Below are 22171 nucleotides of genomic sequence, written 5' to 3' on the forward strand. Positions count from 1 at the left end.
CCAGCTGAGCCTGCTCCCCGAGTTCCGGCCCCCTGCCTTGCTTGGCCCTCACCTGGGCCTGTGCATACCTGTAAGCTCGTGTGTGGAAGTGTCTGTGCATGTCTGCTCTTATATTTTTTTGTTCCACATGTGTTGGGTGCGTTCTTGTAATTCACAGTTTTGCACACTTGTGCAAGTGTCCATTTGTATTTGAAGACATGCTTATGTGCCCATGTGTGTGTGCATGAAAGTGTGTGTGTCACTGTGTGCGTGCTTGCATGTTGTTTACATGCACATATGTGTATGTGCATGATCAGGTGTATACCCAGGTGCAGGTGTGCATATGAATGCAGGCGCATGGTTCGCGCTTGTGCACGTGTGCACAGCTGTATGTGTGGACATGCGCACACCTTATCTCTGCACCCAGCACGCGCTCTCAGGGCCCACCTTCTATACCCGCCTTCGAGGCTAACGCCAGGGTTTGGCCAGGCAAATGCTGACAGTGAGAAATCCAGCCGCCTGGCTGTCAGGACCGTTGCTTTGCAAACTTTTATGTTAGGAACAGCCTGAGCGAAAGGCTGAGCTGGAAAGTTTGATCATCTCCCAACTGGCTCGATGACAGTCTGCAAAGGAAACGCACAGAGGCTGCGTCCTTGTAATTCACAGTTTTGCACAGTGGAGAGAATTTAGATGCACTGGGGGATTTGGGACTCGGAGAAGCTCGGCGAGCTCTTTGGGGAGCTGAGTGTCTTTTCGAGCCACCCTTCCCTTGTGGAGAACCTGGGGGGGGTGGTGAGGGGGAGTCAGGCTTGGGTGGTGGAAGCCCTTGCTGGGTGACCTTGGCTTGGAGGTGTTCCCTCTCGGAGTTGGGTGCCTGTCATTTGCACACAGAAGGGGCACTGGCATCCCTTTGAGCATCTGCCATGGGCTTGGGGTTCTCAGCCGTGGGGGACATGGGTGAAGGCACTTCCTTTCGAGGGTGACTTTTTCTCCAGTGGTTCTACATGAACAGGCCGAGCTGGGTGCTGGGCCTTGGGGCTGTGCTGTGCGTCCCGAACTGACGGGTCCTGGTGGCTCAGGGGTAGTGAGTCTGCTGTCCTGGCATTCTGAGGGCCCATGTGTTGGCAGTGCTGGGATAGCTCAGAGACCTCGGTATTTTGGGAGGGGGCTTCTGCAAAGGGCAAAAAGAGCTGGGAAGGGCTTGGTTGCCTATAGGACCCGTGAAAGTTCCTGTGAGGGGAGGGAGCCTGGATGGGACCGTCTCCTTGGGCACTATGTACCTTGCATGGTTCCCTGACTTGGGAAGGACACATCCCAGCCGGAAACCTGAGGCCCCAGATGTCGCCATTGTGCAGACAGGGAAGCTGAAGGTCTGTGGTGGCAGAAGGAGCCTTCAGGCCCATTTCTGCTTGCTGCACACACCTTGCTGGCAGGGCCCAGTTCCCCATGCCCAACACAGGCTGCTGGAACCTGATTCCCTGCGTGGCAGCCTTTGCACTATGACGGAGATCTGGTTCTCATAAGTGAAAACATCCCTGGCTTGGGATGGGGGTGAATTCGAAGCCTCCTCGCAAACCCCCCAGAGCCAGGGGCCTGTGCAGCATAAGCCTGGCTCCCACTGTCTGGGGCAGCCCCCCGCCTGTGCCGGTTCAGAGTCAGTGAGGCTTTGGGTATAGTCTCGGAAAGGACAGCTGTGTGGCCAGGTGGGCGCCACGGGCCGGCGTGTCTCTGAGGTGGTAGAGACCCCAGCTCCGCTGCGCGTTTCCAGCTTGACGTGGCATTTTAGCTTTAATCACTTCCCTCCGAGCCACATCCTCCCGCCGAGGCCACCTGAAATGCTGCATTTGAAGCCTTAAAGGTCAGGCCTGGGGCTGCCACTGGTTCCAACCAACAAACAACAAGCAACCCACCTCAGCCCTGCCCCCAGCTTCATTTATTAGAAAAGGGAAATGAGCTGGCAGAACAGACCCCAGTGCTGAGGGCTCTCACAGATAGGCTGTCTCCTTTTCTCACCAGCCAAGGCCAGCGGTGGGGAGTGTGTGGGGAGAACCTCGGAGTACTCCCTTCCCTCCCTGGTCCCGTGGCCATGCTGCAGTGTCCCCCCATTGAGGGGGAGCTGTGACCTTGCACCCCACAAGCCTGCCGTGGGCAGAGCCCTGCTTCTCAGTCTAGCATGGGAGGCCCTGTATGGACCTGCTCTGGTCCCTGGCCACCAGCCCTGTAATTACCACGCTCCAGCCGGGCTGACCACCTGCAGGTCCTGATAGGAGCTCTTGCCTCTGCACCTCTTAGCCTTTGCTCACTGTGTCCCTGTCCCAGCTGGCCTGCTCAGCCTGAGCACTGAGGCAAGGAGCCTTTCAGACGGAGGCCTCCTCTGTCCCCCTGCTCCTTGTGAGCCCCTCCTGCAGCCCTGTGCCTTCTCTCCCTGCTCTGTCCAGTTTGCAGGGGCTTTCCAGGAGTAGGCATTGAGCTGACTACTGCCCCTCAAAAGCTGAGTCTGAGGAGTGTGTTTGGCTGCAAGGAAAACTGACCACCTCTTTGTACACCTTGGTAATCATGGGTGATGACTTTTTTTCATCATAGTTAGACCTTTTATCCTCTGACAGGGAGGCCAGAGGTGGGTGAGTGTATGCTGTCATTGAGGACCATGTCTTCACCTGCACTCTGCCTGGCTGGCCTCACTTTTAGTGTGGCAGTCTGTCCTTGGCTGACTTCCCTCACGGTGACAAAATGGCTGCCACAGCTCCAGGCATCACATGCATCAGGTCTTGGGAATAAAAGAGGAGCCATTTCCTCTGGATTCCTCTTTGGAGGAACCTCATGCAGCCTCTAGCCAACTCTCCCTCATACCTCATTTATTGGCTAGCACTGGATCACGAGTCCACTCTAAACCAATCACTGAAGGTATACTGTGATTGGCTCAGGCTAATTAGGATTTACCCTTGAGCTAAGGATGGGGTCACCTTGGGGCTGGAGGTGAGAGAGATTCTTGCAGACTTTGTTCACAAGAAGGGGGGGAGTGATAGAGATTGGGGAGTCAGTGTCTGTTGCAGACAATAAACCTGAACATGGGGGTGGGGGCTGAGGCAGAAGGTGGGAGGGGAAGGGAGAGGAGTATCCAGGCTGGAGGAAAAATCTGTAAAGGAGGTAGTTATTTTTAAGCACATCATCAGTCAGGGAGCTGGACCCCGGGTGGTGTGTTTCACATGCACCATCCAGTGAGATGAGTCCGAGTTTATTCCTCTTTCACAGACAGGAAACGTTGAGGCGGCAGGGCCGAGTGATGCTGAAATCACACGGAAGGTGAGCAGGGGAGGCAGGATTCGCACCCTAGCACTGGGATGGGAGCACGCAGCCGCTGCCTCACACCGCTCTCCTGCAGCCCCCTGACCATAGACCCTCGGGGTGTCCTCGCCCTTCCACACTCTTCCACCACACCCGTGCCTCTAGAAGGGCTGCCTTTCACCAGGCAGAGGTCCCCAGAGGGTGGTTTTGTGGGGGTCGTGGGCTTTCTCACAGACCCATAGCACCTCTGGGCTCGCCGGAAGGTGTGGGTGACTGAGGGGCCTGTCCTGCTGCTGCGGAGCAGGGCAACTGACTGGACCTTAGTGGGCCACTGCTGAGGAAGTGGACGTGGACGTGGCTGACAGAGGGCTGGAGCTTGGCTGGGTGCTGCCTGCCAGCCTTCATTCTCATCTTGGTCCGCGGTGGCTGCAGAGTGGGGCGGGCTGGTGCCTACTCACTGCAGAGAGCGCTGGTGTCATTGGTTGGCTCTCCTGGCGGGTATGACAGGATGCACACTCCAGTGAGGCCGTGTTCTCGTGGCCCGGCCCCTGGCCTCTGCTGTTGCCCTCTGGGCTCGTTCCTGCTCCTGCCCTGGCTCCAGGAGTCGGCTGGCCCAGGGCTCCTGAGTCAGGATGCCCCTCTGGCCACTGTTCTCACCTGTCACCTGAGGGGAGGGGGCTTTCCTGGACTGGCTGTCACTGGCACAGCCATGGGCCCACCAGACCAGAACAGGCTCCCTCTGACCTGGCTCTCTTTCTCAGGCCTTCTCCCAGTCACCTGCCCGGAGAGGAGCTGGTGGTACTGCCACCGCCTGTGCACAGAGTGGGGGAGCAGGGAAGGCTAGAGCCGCTCCCCATTCCCCCACGTCTCCATCCCTCACCCTCCATCCCCCATACAACCTCTCTTCACCCAGCTGTGCCCAGAGCTACCCAAGGCAGCACCGAGGAAGCAAGTTCAAGCATCGAAACCAGACCCTGGCTAGTGCAGCCCCCAGACCCCTTAGGGGCTCAGGCTGCTGGGTCTGGCCCCCTCCACCCTTTCTCTGCCACTCCTCCTACCCCACCCTAGCCTCGGCCGGTGTCCAGCTCCCTGGGGCAGCCTGGGTGCCCCCCCAGCCCTCCCCGTAGGCTCAGTGTCCCCATCACGTCCGGGACCTGCGGAGTAATGGCTCCTTTGCAGCCGGTGCTCCCCTGCCACCCCGTCTGTGCAGCTGTCATCTCTGTTCTCCCTGGAAGCCGGTGCTATGGAGACTGCAGTCGAGGGGGCTGCCTCTGGTGGGCAGGGGCGGGCACAGGAGGGGGTGCTGCCCTCGGGACTGAATGCCATCTCCTTCCATTGGGGTGTAATGATATGCTGAGCATGGACTAAGCTGGGGAGGGATGGTAGGGGGAGGGAGGCAGAGGGCCCTGAAAGCCCCAAGCAGAACTTGCCTGGGTCCAGCTCACCCCTACCTGCCCCTTAGTGCTCAGATGGGAGTCACTGTTGCCTGAAGCCTCCCCTGACTTCCTCAGCTGCCTGCAAGCCCACCCCCACCACACAGTTTGCATCTGCAATAGACCTTGCCGGGAAGCTGTGTGCCTGTGGGGGGCGGGGCAGTGGCCTCCTGGCATTGGCTGGGCTCTGGGCAAGCACACATCAGGTGCTCCGAAGTGTTTGCTGAGCCGAGGGTCTGCAGGCCAAGCTCTTGTGTCTTTGAAGCCGAGCAGCTTTTACGTGGCCTGGGACAGCGTCCGGTCTGGGCCTGGCTTTGCTGGTGCCACAGGGCAGAGGCAACGCCCCCAAGTCTTCCCATGGTTCCTGCAAAGAACTGCCCCAGCCCATGTGAAGGCAGGGTCCAGGTGCCCGTTGGCCTGTGTTATTTAATTGGGTGAAGGCAGGGCCTGGGCTTCTGCATTTTTCCAGAGCCACCCAGGCCAGCCAGGGTAGAGAACCATGGTCATAGAGGGTGAGAAGGTGAACGCAGGACTCCCTCCCTGCTTAGCAAGAGGCGCTGAGGCCCCCAGGAGAGTTTGCTGGTTCTGGGAGTCTCCTGTGCATGTGACCAGTGGCCTGTCTGTGGCCTGCCCCACAGAGCACCAGGCTTCGCTGTCTTCTGCCCCTCTCCTTCCCAGCTGCCCTTCTTCATTGGGTTTGCCCCACCAACACTGCTGACCACTCCTTGGCCTGTCCCCCCCCAACCCCTGCGCCCAGTTCAGGCAGAATCTACCTCCTGACTTCCTCTTACCCCTTACCCGCCACACCTCGCTGAGCTGTGTGCTAGGCCTGGCCTGCTCAGGGGGCTCACAGTCAGGGGGGTCATCAGTGAGGGAGAAAGGGGAGTAAGGCTGAGCAAGTAATACCCACGTGTGGCCAGTGCTCCAGGCTGCATCCGAGGGGCAGGGGATGGGGTGGGGTGGGGGCGGGGCTTTCTATCAGGCCCTCCCAGTCCCTGCCATTTCTGGGTCCTGGGCCTCCCGGTCAGGGCTGTGGAGGTTCTGGGCAATGCACTCAGAGCCTCTTTCCATGAGGGTAAACCACTGGCAGGGAACAAGGACGAGGGGTTGGGGAGGCTGGGGGAGAAGCTCACCCTGGCTGATCCAGCCCCATTCTGGAATCTCCTATCCCTCTCCTCCTGACATGCTCCCCAAGGCCGCTGCACCCCGAGGGGCTGCCCACAGCCCACTCCTGGGGCCTGAGGCCCTGCAGCCCCAAGTTCCCGGGCACAGAGCAGCTGGGGAGGAGTAGGAGGACAATCCCAGAGGCTGTTGAGCTGGGTAATTTACGTGGTTCTGGAGCCAGCACCCAGGAAATACATTTCACAGGTGGCGTGCGGACTGGTGGCAAACGGCAGCCGTTCCTTTAAAATGGGAAAGGGTGAGGAGTGCGCAGGGCAGGCTCAGAGCCGTGGGCTCTGTGGGCCTCACTGTGTCCTTCTGCTGCCTGATAGAAAGTGGGCTCCAGGGGAAAGCGACTGGAGATGGGAGGAGCTGGGGGTCATTAAGAGAATCCCATAGGTGATCTCGTTGCAGTCATTTTGTGCCTCACTTTCCGACTCTTTAAAATGGGATCATATTGCCTGTGTTGTGTACTCATGAGGACGGAGTGTCGGTTGTTGGGCCAACATTTTCTGAGCACCTACTGTGCTCCCGCTGCTCCCTGAGCCCTTGGTTACTATGCACTGCCTGCTCCTGCTCTCCGATCCCCCTGCCCCCGAGAGGCGCCCACCTCCCTCCACCAGCGTGTGGACATGCCCACTCGAGCTCGGAAATCTGCAGTTCCCCGGGTGGGAGGGCAGCCTGCTTTGATGGCTGTGGTTGGGCTGCATTGTTCGTGGGGCATCGCTCTGGGCAGAGCTCCCTACTGGGCCTCGAAGGTGCTGTGTCCTGTGGCCTTCCAGCTCCGCAGGGCCACCTTCACCCGGGTCAGGCCCCTCCCTTGTCGGACGTCCCACCCCGCAAGGCCTACTGGGTGAACAGATCAAATGTCTCTTCTGCTTGAATTCTGAGCTCCCGAGGGCAGGCCGGCATCTGCATGCTCACCACTGTGCCTTTTCCCAGTGCCCAGCCTGGAGCCTGGCTCATAACCACATGAATGAGTGAATGAATAATGAATGAATGAATGAGGGATGAGCTAGCAGGGAATTTGCAAAAGGTTGGAAACACCTGCAGAGAATTTTGTTGATGGTAAGCCCTGCTGGGTTGGCCTAACGGGAGATGTACAGGAGGGGGATAGGGACATATGAATGACAGAATCTGACCAGGGTGGTTGGTGACAAGTGCACAGGGCCTGTCTTGCCACCTCCAGTCAGGCTTCAGCCGCTGGAGCTGCCGGGTCCTCCTTGGCTCACCTGGTGACCTTCCCAGGTGCCCTTACCATACAGTGCAGCTCCCCCGTCACAGCGCCTGGCTGGGGCTGTGTCCATATGTCCACCTCCTGAATGCCAAGCAGGAACCTCAGTTTGCCTGCTTGTTATGTGGGCCCGGGCAGGGGTTAAATTCTCATTTGTCCCAAATGCCCATGATCTGTGCCAGTGACTACTAGAGCAGGTGGCCCCGGGCCCGGGGGGCAGGCAGTGGAACCTGGGCCGAGTGGCTGGCAGACCTCCCGTGCCCCTGGCCTGGATCCTTTGCTTTGCTCTCTTGAGGCCTCTGCTAGGTCATGAACTCCTCTTGCTCGTTGCTCATGGTGACAGAGATAGGGGGACAGCCCGGGGCGGGCCACTCCTTCCCTGCACTTTCTTTTGGCTTCCTGGAAGAAGTGGCTGCTCTAGCACCTGGCCCTTCTGGGAGAGCCATGAATTATGCACAGAAGCCACGGGCCTGGGCAGGCCCATCATAAATGAGCTTCAATAATTCATACGGAGAGGAGCCAAGGAAAGCAAAGGCCTACTGCACTTCTGCAGGCTTCCACGGTGTAGTCCACCGGCCTGCTCCTGTGGCCGCCGCACACAGCCAGGGCAGGGCGTGGGGGGTGCAGGGGGTATCCCACACTCTGGGAGCAGTGGCCCCTTAGCACAGAGCCTGTACTTCCAGGCTGGGGCGCAGGGGCCTCCGCCAGCAGGTCTCCCAGCCCAGGGAGAGAAGGCCTAAGAGAGTGCTAACTAAAACAGCCACTGGGAGGGTGTGCGGAGGTCAGCCGCTGTCTGGGGAGGGGCGCAGCTTGAAATGGGGGGACTTCATCAAGCCGGCGATATGTGCATGCAGACACCTGAAGGAGGTGAGAGGGGCCCTCTGAGGAGTGACTGATCTGATCCAGGCAGAGGGAACAATGTGTTCTGGCCATGGTGTGCAGTGTGGAGGCCAGTGAGCTGATGACCATGCTTGGTCGGGGTAGCTAGGGGTGGGGGGCGAGGGGACAGAGGACAGATTCAGGCCCAGTGTGAAGGGGGAACCAACAGGACTTCCTGATGGATTAGACGTGGGTGAGACAGAAAACAGGTTCCAGGTCCCCCCGAGGCTTTGGGCCTGAAGTACACTGAGCTAGGGGAAGTGACCAGACAGTGAGGACCCAGGGCCTCAGTTTGGGGCTCATTTAGTCTGAGAGGCCTGTTAGCTCTCCAAGTGACCACTCCAGCATCCTGAGGACAAGCATGTGTCATCCTGATGGCGTTCCTGAGCTGTGAGATCTGAGGCACATCACGCAGTTGCTCTGTGCCCCAGCTTTCCTCTCTGAGGACTGGGGGAATGTTCCAGCTGCTGTGAAGATGAAGTAAGTCTGGACAGTGACAGCCCCGGCCTGGCACTGCTGTGCCACCTGGCTCACAGGTGCAGGGCCCAGGCAGGAAGGCCTTAGTTAGACCCCTTGGGAAATGAGTCCCCAAATGGCCTGTGGAGGCCTTGGGCCACTTTGGCAACTGAGACCTGCTGAGGCCAAATCACAGAGCTTGGCGTGGACCACAGAGCAAGTCCTGGTCCCCAGAGGGGGTTGGGGGGAGTCAGCCCCAGGCCCCTCCTGATCCAGGCAAAGCCCACCAACCTCTCCCACAGACCAACCCTTCCCACCAGCTCCTCTCAATCCCCACCCCTCAGGGACCCACTCCAGCCCCTGTCCTGGCTCTGCAGGGGTGCCCTATATTTGCACCCCCATGGAAGTTGGCGTGGTCCCCGTTCTGGGCCTCTCCTGCTGCTGGAGAGCTCGGACCTGGGACCTGCTGAGGGGCTGCCCCGGGGCTGCCCATGGCTGTGGGGTAAGAGCTGCTGCTTCCACCTTGAAGCCAAGGTGGTCACAGAAGCCACACAGCTAACTGTGGCAGAAAGAGAAGTGAGGCTCAGGCGGGCCTTCCACGCAGTCCTCACCACTGCACGTCCCCGGCTTGCCTCATCCTTGCAGTCCTCCCTGACTGCTGGTGAGAAGTGAGGCTGAGGCCGTGTGCTGGGTGAGGCTGGGCGCTCCAGCTCTCTCTGGGCTGTGTGGGCTGCCAGCCCTCCCAGCCCTGGGTGAGGCTGGCTTCTGGTCTTCTCCTATTGGCTCCTCCCTTGCCCCATCAGGCTATTAGGAGTAAATACTGGGCCGGACCAGCTCCCTGATTAAAGCTGGGTGACTGTTCACTGTTGGTGGAGTGCAGGGACACAGGCTTATAGCCTCTCAGCTGAGAGCCAACTAGAAGGGAGAGCTTTCACCCCAGAAAAGAAAGGGAAGGGATAGCCCATAATTAATAACCTCATTAAGGAGCAGTATTTGGGCAGGGTCCCAAGAAACACAGTGGCGGCCAGAGGATCTGGACCTATTTGAGCTTCCCCAACACCAGCCTCTCCCCAGCACTGCGGAGTCCGTGTGTGCATGGGGTGGCTGGTGGGGGTGGGGACAGTGCTCCGGGGGCATGGTGTTGCCCGCATTAGGGGTCCTTGTAGCTGAGTCACAAGTCTGTTGAAGATGAGCCCATCGATTTGAGTCCTTTGCCTCAGTTTACCTGCTTGTGAAGTGGTGGGTGACTGGCTAGCCTTATCCCGCCGTGAATCAGAGGCATCAGCCTCTCACCCTGCCTCAGTTTCCCCTCCGTGGTGTGCACAGTGTAGGGCCAAGGCTGGTGGGCTCCACACCTCCAGGCACTCTGATTCCAGCTGACCTCCCAGGAGTCAGTGACCTCAGCTGGACTTGCCCTCTGCCAGCCCTGTTGCTCTTGGGAGGTTGTGATCAAATGGGGATCAGGATCCCACCTTAGACTTTGAACCCGGACAGAAGCTGATGCCCAAGAGACTTCTGTCCTGGGCAGACAAGCAGGAAGGAGCCCTGTCCTTCCTGAGGGGTCCCCCTGTGTCAGGGTCTCTGACAGGGCAGGGCGCCCTGGTCTGAGGAAGGAGCCTGGGCTGCAGGAGAGCACTGTCACGGTCCCGAGGGCTCCGTGCGCGCACGCGTCCCACAGCGCACTGGTTTCTGCCTGCCTCTGCTTTGGGTCCTGGGAGGTGGGCAAGTGCTGGGCTCTGCCTCCATTTCCAGGTGGCAGACGAAGGCTTACGGGTGTGCATCTGGTCCAGGGTCTTGGGAGAGGCAGGGATGAATCTGGGCACTCAGTCTAAGTGCAGAGGGACTTCACTGGAGCCATCAGGGAGGACTCCCTCAGGTAGTCGTCTCTGGAGATGCCACAGTCCCGGCACAGCTTTGAGCTTCCTGCCCTTTGCAGCAGGGCTGCTGCATGTGGCCTAGGGCCGGAGTCGGCTGCATCCCAGCCTCTGCTTCAGCGGGACCGCAGCTCTCTCAGGACTCCCAGTGGCCCTGGGACCGGGCCAGCCTAATGGGCGGCCCTCTACACCCTCCCGCTACCTGCTGCCCTGACTCTGCCTCCTTCCTCTTTAGAAGACTGCGGAGGCACTGAGGTGGGAGGTGGCCGGGCAGCTGAAATATAATCAGAGTAATTAAAGAGCAGTTGATTGTAACTCGTTGCCTCCCCCAGAGCTGGGAGGATAATCGGCTGGCCTGCCACAGGAGAAGCAGGGGATCTGTGGCCTCCCACCGTTGCCAGGTGCGCTTTGCAGTGCCCTCGGCAGGGCAGCCTGCGGCCTCCGCTGTGCCTGCTCCCCACACCCTGCCCCTGCCTCGGCCCAGTGCTGCCCCGTCACCCACCCCTCCCACTTCGCCTGCTGCTCCACCCTCGGCTGGAGGAGAGCCTCCCAAGCCCCCAGGGAGTGGGGTTTATCTAGGCAGCCTGCCTGGTAGAGGCAGCCTGCAGCGGGGCTTCGATGGCAAAATACGGCTCCCTGGGAGGGATGAGAAGTCCTGCTGTGGAGGCTGAGGTGGGGTCCCAGGGCCCCTGCCAGGCCTCCACCTCTCCTGGGCCTCCCCTGCCTGCCGCCCTCCCCTCCTGCCCCTCTGCGGGGTCCGGCCGCCCACCCCCACCCGCGCCCTCTGAGGGTGAGCCTGCAGTGTCACCTGTCTCTGGTTTTTTGATTTGTTTAATTATAGATGAGTTTTCTGCATAATTTATTCCAAAATCCTGGATTATACTGTACAATTAAATCACATTCTGATCAACAACTTCATGTATAAAATTAACAACTGGCAACAGTTTAATCTGTACTGCTGCATCTGCACGCTGGCTCCCCTGCCCCCACCGCCTTCCCCCCCCTCCTCTCCAGTCTTCTCCCACCCCCGCCCCCTGGCCCTGCCCCAGTCCCCTCTAGGGTGGAGGAGGGCCTGTGTACCGGGCTTAAGAGCCCAAAGCCCCCAGCTGAGTGCTCTGCAGTTTGACCCAGCCTCCTGGCCCTCCCTCCAGCTGGGGGTTCTGTCCTGAAGGAGGTCCTCAGCCCCAGACCCCCATCCCACATCTTACCTGAGGGTGACACCACCTCCTTCCTCACACCTTGGTTCTGACCTTGCCCTACAGAATAAGACCTGGCGCCCCAAAACCCAGCACAGTGTCAGCTTCTTCCTGAGGGGCCGCCCTCCGCCTGCCCATCCATGTCCTGGGCCACAGGCACCTTTGGGGTGCCCCTGGGCCCTCCGTTGAAGGAGGCCACTAAGGACTCCTCCCCGAAACCCCCCTCGCTCCACACCTGCTCCCCCCACGGGCAGGCATTCATGGGAGATTCCCTGAGAACTGGGGGTGGGCGGATTGGGGGAGCTTCTACCCCTCAGGGGACTGCCCAATAATAACACTGCCCATCAAGGTTGCCGTGTGGATTTGGCCGTTATTGGGCCACTCAGTAGTACCCCTGTTCACAACCAGGGAAGCCGAGGAGCCCGTGGGGCGGAACTCTCCAAGGTCATGCAGCCGGCAGAGGCAGCTTTCCTAGAGACTCCTGGTCCTGGGAGGGGGGGCCATGGGGCTGGAGGACAGGTCCAGCTTCTCTGTCCCGAGTGGCCCTGCACCTGGCCTTGCCGCTGGCCTCCTTTTATTTGTGAAATAGGGCCGTCGTGCCTCACCCCGCCTAGGGTCAGGCACATCGGAGGACCTGGCGGTGCTTGGCTCTGTCCCCAGCTTCCTGTGCCCACAGCAGCCATCGTGCCGGCTGCAGCCCCGGCTGCACGTGCCTCTTCCCAGACACTGTCTCCTCGCCGTCTTACTAATTTGGCACTCGGAGACACTTAGAGATGAGCAATGTCATTTCTGTGAAGTAAATGGAAAGTCACGGGGATGTGGAGGCCAGCAGGTGGGTCTGCCCGTCGGGAGGGCAGCCCGTGGGCCACACTGTTTGACCAGGGCGGCATTGGTAGAGCCAGGCACTTGGTCCCAGGCTGATGGAAGCGCAGGCGGAATTTGGTCCCTCTGCCTTTGAGCCAGTGGGACCATGGGTCCTTCCAGAGCCCCAGCGCTCTTCCGCTGGGGCGCGGACAATGTGCCTGCTGGGTCAGCATCAGTGTGGTGGGCAGCGTCTCCAACTCTGGGCAGGACGCCACAGGTGCACAGTTTACTCCTGGCCTCCTCCGTCCCCTGTGTCACCCCTTGGAGCCAGTGGTGAGATGCCAGCCAAACCCAGAACCCACAGTCTCATCTCTACAAAGAGGAGATGGGGGGTCTCTGGTGTCCTAGGCACCCTTATTGCCCTCCTGACCAGGTTTGGTGCAGGTGAACAGTCAGACGGGTGCGCTGGGCACGCAGGTCACGGGCGGTGCAGCGGGGCCTCGGGTCCACCCCTCAGGCTGGAGCCACCCCTCGACCCCAGCAGGGTGTGTGTGTCGTGGGTGGGCTGGTCCCTGCAGCCAAAAGCAGAGTGTAGAGCTGCTCAGCCTTTGGGTGGGAGTGGGGAGACTGTGGGTGTGCGCATGCGGGGGGCCGTGCAGAAGGGAGAAACGGATGGAGGGAGGGAGAGGGCATGTTTTGGGGAAGCACTGGACTTTATCCTTGAGACCGGCTCTTTAAAAAACACTTTTCATAGTTAAAAGAGCCTTTTTTGTTGAAACGATGGCGATTATAATAACAATAATGTGTTGTCTGAGCAAAATAAAAACCTGGCCTCCACACTTGTTCTCATTAACGTTCACCACTTCTCCGTGAAGCCCTGGACCCGAAGACCTAAAGACACACTGGAAAAGCGCCCGCCAGCGGCGGGACTGAGTCAGAGCTGCGCTGGTGGCTGTTCAAAGTTCGCTCTCTGGGGAAAAGAGAGAGCTGAGATCAGCGGCGTTTGCCAGTTTATAAATACTCCCACCACGGGGATCGCCAGGTCCCGCGGGGGCGACACTGGATGCGCAGTTTCGAGAGGGGCGCGCTGTTGCTCTTGCTGGCTCCCGCACACCCCGGGTCCACTTATGTGTTTATTACCACTTCCTGTGCAGGTGACCTTGGGCAGGTCACCTAACGCCTCTCTGCCTCAGTTTCCTCGTCTCTTCTTTATGAGGATTAAAGCAAGACAGCGGTGACATGCTGGCGCCACACCTTGTCCATACGTATTGGTGCCCTGGTCTATAATAGTCCCAGGAAGGATTATGATTAGCATTCTGTCCTCTAGACCAGTGAGTGGCTGAGGTCAGGGTCAGGGCCAGCGCAGAGCTAATGGTTCCCTGTGAAGATCAGCTCCTTGACCTCACCCATTCATGTGCTGCCTGCCCAGCTGGACACAGGACTGTGCGGCAGCCCATCTCGACATTAGCCCTGCCCCCAGGCTCTCTCTCAGGAACACAAAACAGCCACCTGCCACACCGTCCACCCATAGCCAGGGCCAAGTGATCAGTGCCCGGTGTCCGGGAGCCAGGGCCGAACAGGCTCTCCACTGCCCCGGCCTTTCCCTCCTGCAGCTGGTGGTCGAGGGCTGATTGCCCTCTGCTCCGGGCCTGCAGCCTGACCTCTGTCTGGGCACAGGGTTAACGTCCCCCACGGTGGGGAGCGGAGGTGGGCATCAGGCCGTGGCTCAGCCAGCAACAAGCTAGAGTTAATACCTCTTTTGATGTTGATTTTTTTTTCATCATGGCCCTGACATTCAGCTTGGCAAATTGCAATTAGTGATCCGCCCGCCTCCTGCTCTGAGTTCCCATGCCAACCGCCCCGGGCACACACAGAGGCACAGGCCCCGCCCCCACCTCGGCCTGAGGAGAGATGTGGGGTGCAGGCAAGCTCCGCTGACCCACAGAGCTGGAAGGGTCCTGGCACCACGTGGCGCTGGGGGACGCAGAGAGGTAGCAGGCCCGGGGCAGGCACTGGGGCCAGATGCTGTCTTCCAGATCCCGTGGCCCCGGGGTGACTCCAGGGGCTGGGGGGCTGGCACCAGGCCCCTCCTTGGACCCGTGGCATGTTTAACTGTTTGTGGTGGTTCTCTGTGAGTCCCTGCTGTGTCTGTGGGGTTGGGAAGCTGAGGTGCCTCTTCAGCCACATCAGGGTGAGGGGGCCCGGTCACAGCAGAAGCACCTGAGGCAGTGTGATGGTGTCTCTCTGGCCAGCCCCCAGCTCACCTGACCTGGCACTGCCTGAACAAGGGCCATAGGTTAGGGCCTGGGCCAGGCCTCTCCCTGGATCCTGCCCCCGTTCGTGGGTGTGGGCCGAGAACATGGGGCCATGTGACCGGCCGTACATCCTGTCCACGCCAAGGACCCCTGGGCAGCACCCCAGACCCACCTGTTCTCATGTGTCCTTATACTCTCTGAGGTGGCACCCATGCAAAGGAGACCTGTTCGGGCCGGTGGCTAGGGCAAAGAAACATGGGGTCGGCCAGGTTCCCAGAAAGAGGCATTTGGTCTTAACTGGACCCGCCGGTGAGTGGTGCGGGTTGGGTGTCCAGCAAGCGGCCTCAGATAAGCATGTGTTTCCCAGAGTGTGGGAAGGTGACGGCCATCTGCACCAGGAGATAGATCTCCAGGTCCCCTGCTCAGAAGGTGCCCAGAGGGGACGGCGCAGGCCCCGGGTAACACAATGACTCAGTGGTGGCTGCAGCCACTCACATTCCCTCCCCTTGCCCAGACCTCAACCAGCCTTGGGGACAGGAGGCTCCTTGATCCAGCAGGCACCACCTGGCTTCCTCAAGTCCCCCTCCTCCCCGGTGCCCAGAGTCCCCGTGTTCAGAATGGCTGCAGCAAGGGCCGGCTCTTCCCTGGGAGTAGTCTCCCCGCAGGCCCCTGGAGCTGCCGGACTCGCCCTGTGCATTTAAACCTCAGCCCGCTCTCCCCACAGCTGTCCGCCAGTGCCGGGGCCTCCAGGTCTGGACTTCAAAGGAATTGCAGGTGCACTCTGGATTCCGAAGGGGTGGCTGCTGTTGGGCACCCCTGGGTGCTGGGCTAGGCTGTTGGGCCCCAGGCGGGCTCTCCTGACACCTCTCTGCTCTCTGCACACAGGATGCAGCACTGGGCGCGGCGCCTGGAGCAGGAGATCGACGGCGTGATGCGGATCTTTGGGGGCGTCCAGCAGCTCCGGGAGGTAAGCCTGCTGCCGCCAGCTTCCCCTTCCCGGACCCTCTTCCACCTGGGAATGGGGGAAGGGCTTCCGAAGGGAGGAGTGAGGACAGTTTGGTGGGCATTCTGGAGGTCACAGAGGTGACGTGGTAAAACACACTACAGCCGGACCCTGGGGGGCAGGTGGGGGCGTGACTCCTTCGGGGCTTGGTCCCAGGTGACTGCGCAGCAGTGGCACCGGATCAGCCCTGGTGTCAGCCATTGGGGGCTGTCGGGTGGGTGAGGTCAGTGTTTGAGGCAGCGTCTGGGGCAGGAGGCCAGGCCCTGGAGGGTCCCGCTGAGGCAGCTGCGCACCTGAGCCAGAGAGACTGTCTGCAAGGTGAGTGGGGTGCCCAGGCCGCACAACCCTGGGGAGCAGTGCTGCCCGCTCCAGGCCCTGTCGGGCGAGATGAGCTGAAAGCCCGGGGCTGGGCGAGGTGAGGGATCAAGGGGTGGGAGGGGTGATTGATCAGACCGAGCGGCCACATTCATCCTGGGAGATTATGTTAATGTTTGAAATAGTGGTGTGAAGAGCAGGCCATCCGTCACCCCTAGAAGGCTGCAAAATGTGTCGCTGTCAGTCTCCTGAGCCATCGCTTTTTACAGGGAAAACACAGGCTCAGCGAGCCGAGTCCTGGGAGGGGCTGGGGGCTGGGAGCTGGGGCCAGGGGTTACGACCAGGGATTGACAGGCATCTCCTGCCAGTGGTTGTCCCGGAAACAGCAGAGTGAACGGAGTCACTATTGGAGACTCCCGGCCTGGGCTCGGTGATGAGACACTCCCCTGTGTCCCTGTCGTCCCTCTTGGTCAGGGCCAGGTCAGCAGATGGAACCTCCGGGGGACAGCTACCAGGGGGTATTGTCTTTGGTCCTTAAACCATGCTGAGTCAGTAGCGGGTGCCCAGGAAATGAGGGTGATGTGGGCTGGGATGTAGGACCTCTGCCAGGGATGGGGCTCATCTGGGTGTCTGACGAGGTGGTAACGTGGCAGGGGCGGGGAGGGAGTCTGATCTGGAGGTCAGGGCCACCCACATGCTGGGTGTCCCCCCATCCCAGTGCCCTAGCCTCTGAACCTCCCTCCCCATTGTTGGGCTTGAATTGCAGTAACCCCCTCCCACTCTCTTCCTGTGAACTCTCAATGACTCAGCTGAGCTCGGAGGCTGGCAGCGCGCTCTGAGAAGGTGCTATAGGGAAAGCTGCTCCAGAACAGAACTGGTTTATGCTCGGGAAAGGCACCCGGCACTAACTGGGTTAAGTGGGCACCACCAGATGCGGCGTAGGGGGCTACGAGGAAATGGGACTTCCCTTGGGTTGTGTGTTGTGTGCCCTTCCAAGTCTCACATCGGGACAGAAGGTGTGTCCGGTTTAAGGAGTGAACCCTGCTCCTCTGGCCGAGAGTCCTCCGTGCTTTGAACCCTCACCCGAAGGACACCGTTAGTTCGCAGTCACAGGCAGCGCAGACCCAGGGGGTCTGCCGGTAAGAGAACAATGTACACAGCTCATGCCCCAGGTTTGGTTCTGTCTAAGGGAGCTTAAGGTGGATTCCTAGCTCAGCGGACCCACTGTGCGCTCCTGGGCTCTCTGCCTTTCATCCTTGACCCACGGCATGGGGGGGGGAGGGGGCGGGGCCTGGCTGGAGGAGGTGGCGGTCAAGAGGGCTATGGACAGACTGACGCAGACACATGCTCCTTTTTCAAAGTCGGATTTGAATACCCTCAGCGATCATGTTCGCCCCTAGGAGGCGCTCCTCCTGTCCTTTCTGAGAGCGGTTGAGCAATTCCAGACACTTCCATTAGTGAGCACATCTTTCCCCACCCCCACCCACCCATCGGAGGCCCTCGTCACGCAGCTGGCTGTGGCAGGGCTGAGGCTGGGCAGGCTCCCGATCCCTGTTCCAGGGGGCTCCTCCGCCAGTGGCCCTGCTCTCAGGAAGGTGGGCAGGGTGAGCCTGGGGAATCCGGAGCCGGGCCAGAGTGGGGGCCACTCGGGGTGTGGCTGTGGCAGGCCGGGCAGCCAGCAGAGAAATGCTGACCCGGCGTTCCGGCTCCTCCTGGCATCTCTGTGCCTGCGGACAGCTGCCAGCTCTCCGGTGGCTCTCTGTCCTGCTCCAGTTTTTTCTCACCTGCTTCCTCAGCCTCTTCCTTCCCGGTGACAGCTCTGGGGCTGCTGCTTGGCCCAGAGCCCTCGGCGAGGTGGGCGGCCAGGGAGCAAGTGGAGGGTCCTAGAGTGAAAGGATAGCTCTGGCCGAGCCAAAGGGACCCCACTGGTCAGCTCCCACCCCCACCCGGGCTGAGCCTCTGTGGCCTGTGTCCAGTGCGCTGGGGGGGCATGTGTCCAGCCCATGCCCCGCTCCAGAGCCGGTGTTGCCGCAGAGCCCTGACCCAGTGGTGGATGCCCCCGAGGGCCTGGGCACCCGCTCTCCTGTTGGGGCCACGCCCCCTCCCCAGGCCACCCGCCCTGAACTCATTCTGCGGTGCCTCAAACACCTTGCAGCTGGGGTGGTCCTGGAATCCAGTCCACCCTGGCCTTCGTCCCCTAAGTGGCTGCCCTTTCCACCTGTCCCAGTCTGAGAGGCGGCCCCACCCCCAGAAGCTGGATGTCGCAAGAACTGGCAGCTGCAAGGGCTCAGGAACTGCAGACTGTGGCCTTGGGAGCACCCCTGCCTTGGTGCTGTCCTCCTTCCAGCCCCACCACGAACCCTTGGGGGCATTGCTGCACACAGCCTGCGGCCCTTTACAGGTTAGGGCTGTGGCACATCTCGGTGACGTGTGCGGTCTGTCTGTGAAGGCCCCCATCACATGTCCTCATGTAACCCCAGGGCCAGCACGTAGTAGGAGCTCCCTGTGTGGCCTGGTGCCCAGCTGCCATTCCCACCCCCATCCTTAGACACCTCCGAGCCCCGTCCTGCCCCCTATAACCAGCCTCACCTTCCCCTGGCCCTCGACACTCTTGCCACGAACGGTCGGAAAGTGCAGCCCCCGCTGCAGTCTGCCCCATGCAGGGCCCCTGGAGGCTAAGGGAGGTCTCTTCAGCCCCTCCACTACCCTCCCCCATCAGCACCATATTGTCCCCATCTTGGGGGGGAGAACAGAGAGCATATGCTTGGGCTCCAGGCTCATTTACATAATGAGCCTGATCAGGATGAATAATTCATCAGGTGCCTGGGGGTGCATGGGGGAGGATGGGGAGACAGCTAGTCTCCCCACTCTGAAGCCCAGGTCACTTCACTGGGTACAGCCAGGGGACTACCCCCTCCTGACTGGGTGTCCAGGGCAGAAGGGTGACAACTCTGTAGACCCTGTGGAAGCAAAGCAGGAGAGACCACGGTCAGACCAGACATGAGGAAAGACCACTGCTCGTCAGGCACAGCTGCCCTGAGATGGGCTCCTGACCTGCAGGAGACACCATCCTTGGAGGGGTGCCCCAGAAAGGATGGAAGACCCTCTGTTGGGGGTGGGAGTCAGGTGAGGGAAAGCTGCCTGGCCAGAGCTGTGCTGGGAGCAGAGACCTGAAATGGCCACACCTGGGGGCCACGGGCCACCCTCTGGAAGGCTCAAGCCAAGTCTGGACCTATGAGGGTCTTTCTCAGTCCACAACAACACCCCCCAAACTTGGCCTGCGGGTCGAGGTGGAAATGGCCTGGAGCCCCGTCCATGTCCCTGGCCACCTCAGACCCTGTGCCGGCCTTAGCCCAGCTTCTGCTTACGCTCGGGCCCTGCCATACACACGGGAAGACCAAGGTCCTGGCAGACGGTCTCCACCAGCCGGTCCCACCCAGGCGCTCCAGGGGCCAGTCCTGGGGGTGGTGGAGTGGGGCAGAGGTATCAGGGTAGGGGTGCAGGCCCGGGCCTGCCAGAAGGGGCCTCTCTGGGGCAGCAACCCCCCACGCCCCCCCATACTCCCGACTGCTGAGCTATGTCTACAGGAGCTCCTTGTCCCCAAGACTCCTGCTCCCCGCCACCCCGCACTGCTGGGCTTCTCCGGAGGGTTGTGGTGATTCAGACTGACGCCCCCACCCCCCACTTCCTTGGATGGTACTTCTGAACCTGGGAAGGCACCGAGGTCCCAGCCCATCTTGCCTGCCCCGGCCGTCCCCACACCCTAGCTGCTCGGCACTCCCTGGGAATGTGTAATTGATATTTGCAGAGCACTGCAGCCGGAGCTGGCTTCCGGCAGGGACCGAAGCTTGGCCACGTCAGGGCGCCTTTCCTGAGGGGCTCACAGAGGTGGGGACAGGGTCCCCGTGTAGGTGCCTTAGAGACTGGCCTTTCTGTGTCCTCCACTCCCTCTCCCCGCCCTCACTGGTGCCACCAACTCATGAACCCCATGCACACTCATGCTGGCTCAGAGGGCTGGCCGCGGCTGTGGTGGGCCCCTGTTTGGGGGTTAGCGGGGTCCAGGAGTACCAGGGAAGCTTCAAACCCTATCGGGGTGGGGGAGGTGCCAGGGGACAGAAGTAGCCGTGGGACAGGAAAGGGGAGCTCCAGTCATGTGACCCCAGACCCCAGCTGCTGATCCTGTCAGAGCGCTGTGGTCCGAACGCCCCCAGAGACCACGCCCTGGCCCAGCAGACCCCCCACGAAGGACAGTTGTGGCTGTCTCAGCTGATGTGCACAGAGGCAGGTAGGGGTGGTGAGGGAGCCCCCAGGCCTGTCTCCAGCTCTCCCCAAGACTCCTGGAAGCTTCCAAACCTCTGTTCCAGGGGCTCTGTGCTTGTTCCTCCCGCAGCCACCGCCCAGTGAGACTCCCGCCCTGCTCTCCTGGCATTGATGATCTGATACGGCGCGTCAGGGTGGCAGTGGTGGGGGGCGCGGGTGTGAAATACACTGCCGGGTCGGGATTGCTGCCGCTCGGCTCCCTAAAAACCCACATATATTATTCTTTAATGGAAAGTTAATTGTCTTATTATTCCCTCCATATGGTCTTCTTGCTCAGCACCCAGCGGGGATGCGTGGGCTGAGGGGGCTCCTGAGAGGGCCTCTGAAGCATGGGGTGGGGGGCGCCACTTGAACATAATTGGATACACACGGTCAGATACACGGGAGCCTGGCCGGACTGGCCGAGACCCCTTCTTTGTCCACACGCTGCCCCCCTCCCAGCCTGCTCTCCACCTCTTTCCTTTCCAGGCCCTGTCCTGGGGGGTAGCCCCTTCTGGCACAGCCCCCACACACTGCACGGTCTGGGGGTGCTCTCTCCTGTCACTGCGTGGGAGACTGGGGCTGGGGGCAGCTTGCTGTCCTCCTGCTTGCCACCGCCCCACACACGCTCCCTTGTCGCCTGCAGGAGAAAACTCCATTTATAAGAAGCTTTTCAAAAGCCATTTCGGCTGTAGCAGGAGCTCCTGCCCCAGGGCCTGCACACCAGCTTGGGTCTCCTGCAACCCCTCCCAGAGAGGGAGTTCAAGGAGGTAATTGTGGGGGGCGGGCTGCATCAAGACACCTGTCCCTGGGGAGCCTGCTCATGTCTGCCTGCCTTCCATGGGCACCAGTCACCTGGAGCCTCCCCCGCCTCTGGGGCTGCTGAGGTTGGGCTGAGGCCTTTGTCTACTCCTGCCCCTCCCAGGGGGTCCTCTTCCTGCAGCAGAGTGCCAGGTGTCAGGTGAGAACGCCTCCCAGCAGGTGGCCGAAGCAGTGGCTGGAAGGCGGTCCCCAGAGGGGTGTCAGGGTGAACCGGTGGTTGTACCCTGGCTGTTTTGGAGTCTGGCAGGGAAGACAGGCACAGGGGGTCCTGCTAGGCGGCCACTGCGCTTCTGGGGTAGCTTCGAGAGGGGTGCTGGCCAGGTTCCCGTGGAGAGGACAGGTCTGTGGGAGAGGCACCTCCGGATGCAATCAGTGGACCGGTGTCTGGTGGTAATAGGCATGGCAGAGGGACCAGTGGCTTCCAGCTTACTCCAAGGGGTCACTGTGGGGCCACATTCAAGGTCGGTGCCCCGAGGAGAGAGAACAAACAGCTCAGAGCAGGAGGGAAGAGCTGCGCATTCTGAAGGCAGGACCTGCCTGAGGTCCCACAGCTGGAAAATGGCAGAGCTGGGACTTGAACCTGGAGCCTGTGCCAGGTTAAGCTGAATGGTGGGGGGCAGGAATGGTTGGACTTCCCATGCCGTGGGGCTTGGGGCATGTTGTCCTGCCCCTCTGAGCCTTGGTTCCCCATCTGTGAACCGGGAATCTGAGCACCCCTGTGCTCATGGGAGACATGAGCGTCTCCAAAGGGCAGGTGCAAGGAAGGGCAGCAGACAGAGCCCTGCCAATGTGGGGTGCCTTTGTGACCCGCCCTGCACTATCAATTCTCCACCCTCCAGGAGCTGGTCACAGGTTTGGAAAGTTCAAACGCCCAAGGTGTCCTCTGTGCTTGTCTCAGCCCAGGAGTCTGGAAATTGGTGCCCTCAGCCCCGCCATCTTCGCCTGCTCTGCCCCCCCTAAGGAGACCCTGCAGACTGGGAGGCTTGCAAACAACAGACACTGGTTGCTCATGGTCCCAGAGACTGGGAGGCCCCTCGGCAGATCCAGTGTCTGACAAAGGCCCAGTCCCTGGCCCACAGATGGCTGCACCCTCACGTGGTCAAGGAAGGGTCAAGGACCTGCCTAGGGTCTCCTTTGTCAGGGCACTTGTCCATTCCAGAGCTGACCCCCAGGTGC

General features: G+C 60.6%; 1 protein-coding gene across 2 annotated transcripts in view; it reads left to right on the top strand.

Annotated features, from left to right (window-relative positions):
• CACNA2D2 (calcium voltage-gated channel auxiliary subunit alpha2delta 2) overlaps window positions 1–22171 on the top strand; it is a 121341-nt gene that overhangs the window by 6631 nt on the left and 92539 nt on the right. For both annotated transcript variants that reach the window (XM_037049629.1, XM_037049630.1), the window contains exon 2: window positions 15442–15523. In XM_037049629.1, coding sequence (XP_036905524.1) covers window positions 15442–15523 — 82 coding nt within the window. The remainder of the gene's footprint in view (window positions 1–15441; window positions 15524–22171) is intronic.

This window comes from Sturnira hondurensis, unplaced genomic scaffold, assembly GCF_014824575.4.
Source record: "Sturnira hondurensis isolate 20B ecotype Veracruz unplaced genomic scaffold, ASM1482457v3 Scaffold0006496, whole genome shotgun sequence".
Classification (NCBI taxonomy): domain Eukaryota; kingdom Metazoa; phylum Chordata; class Mammalia; order Chiroptera; family Phyllostomidae; genus Sturnira; species Sturnira hondurensis.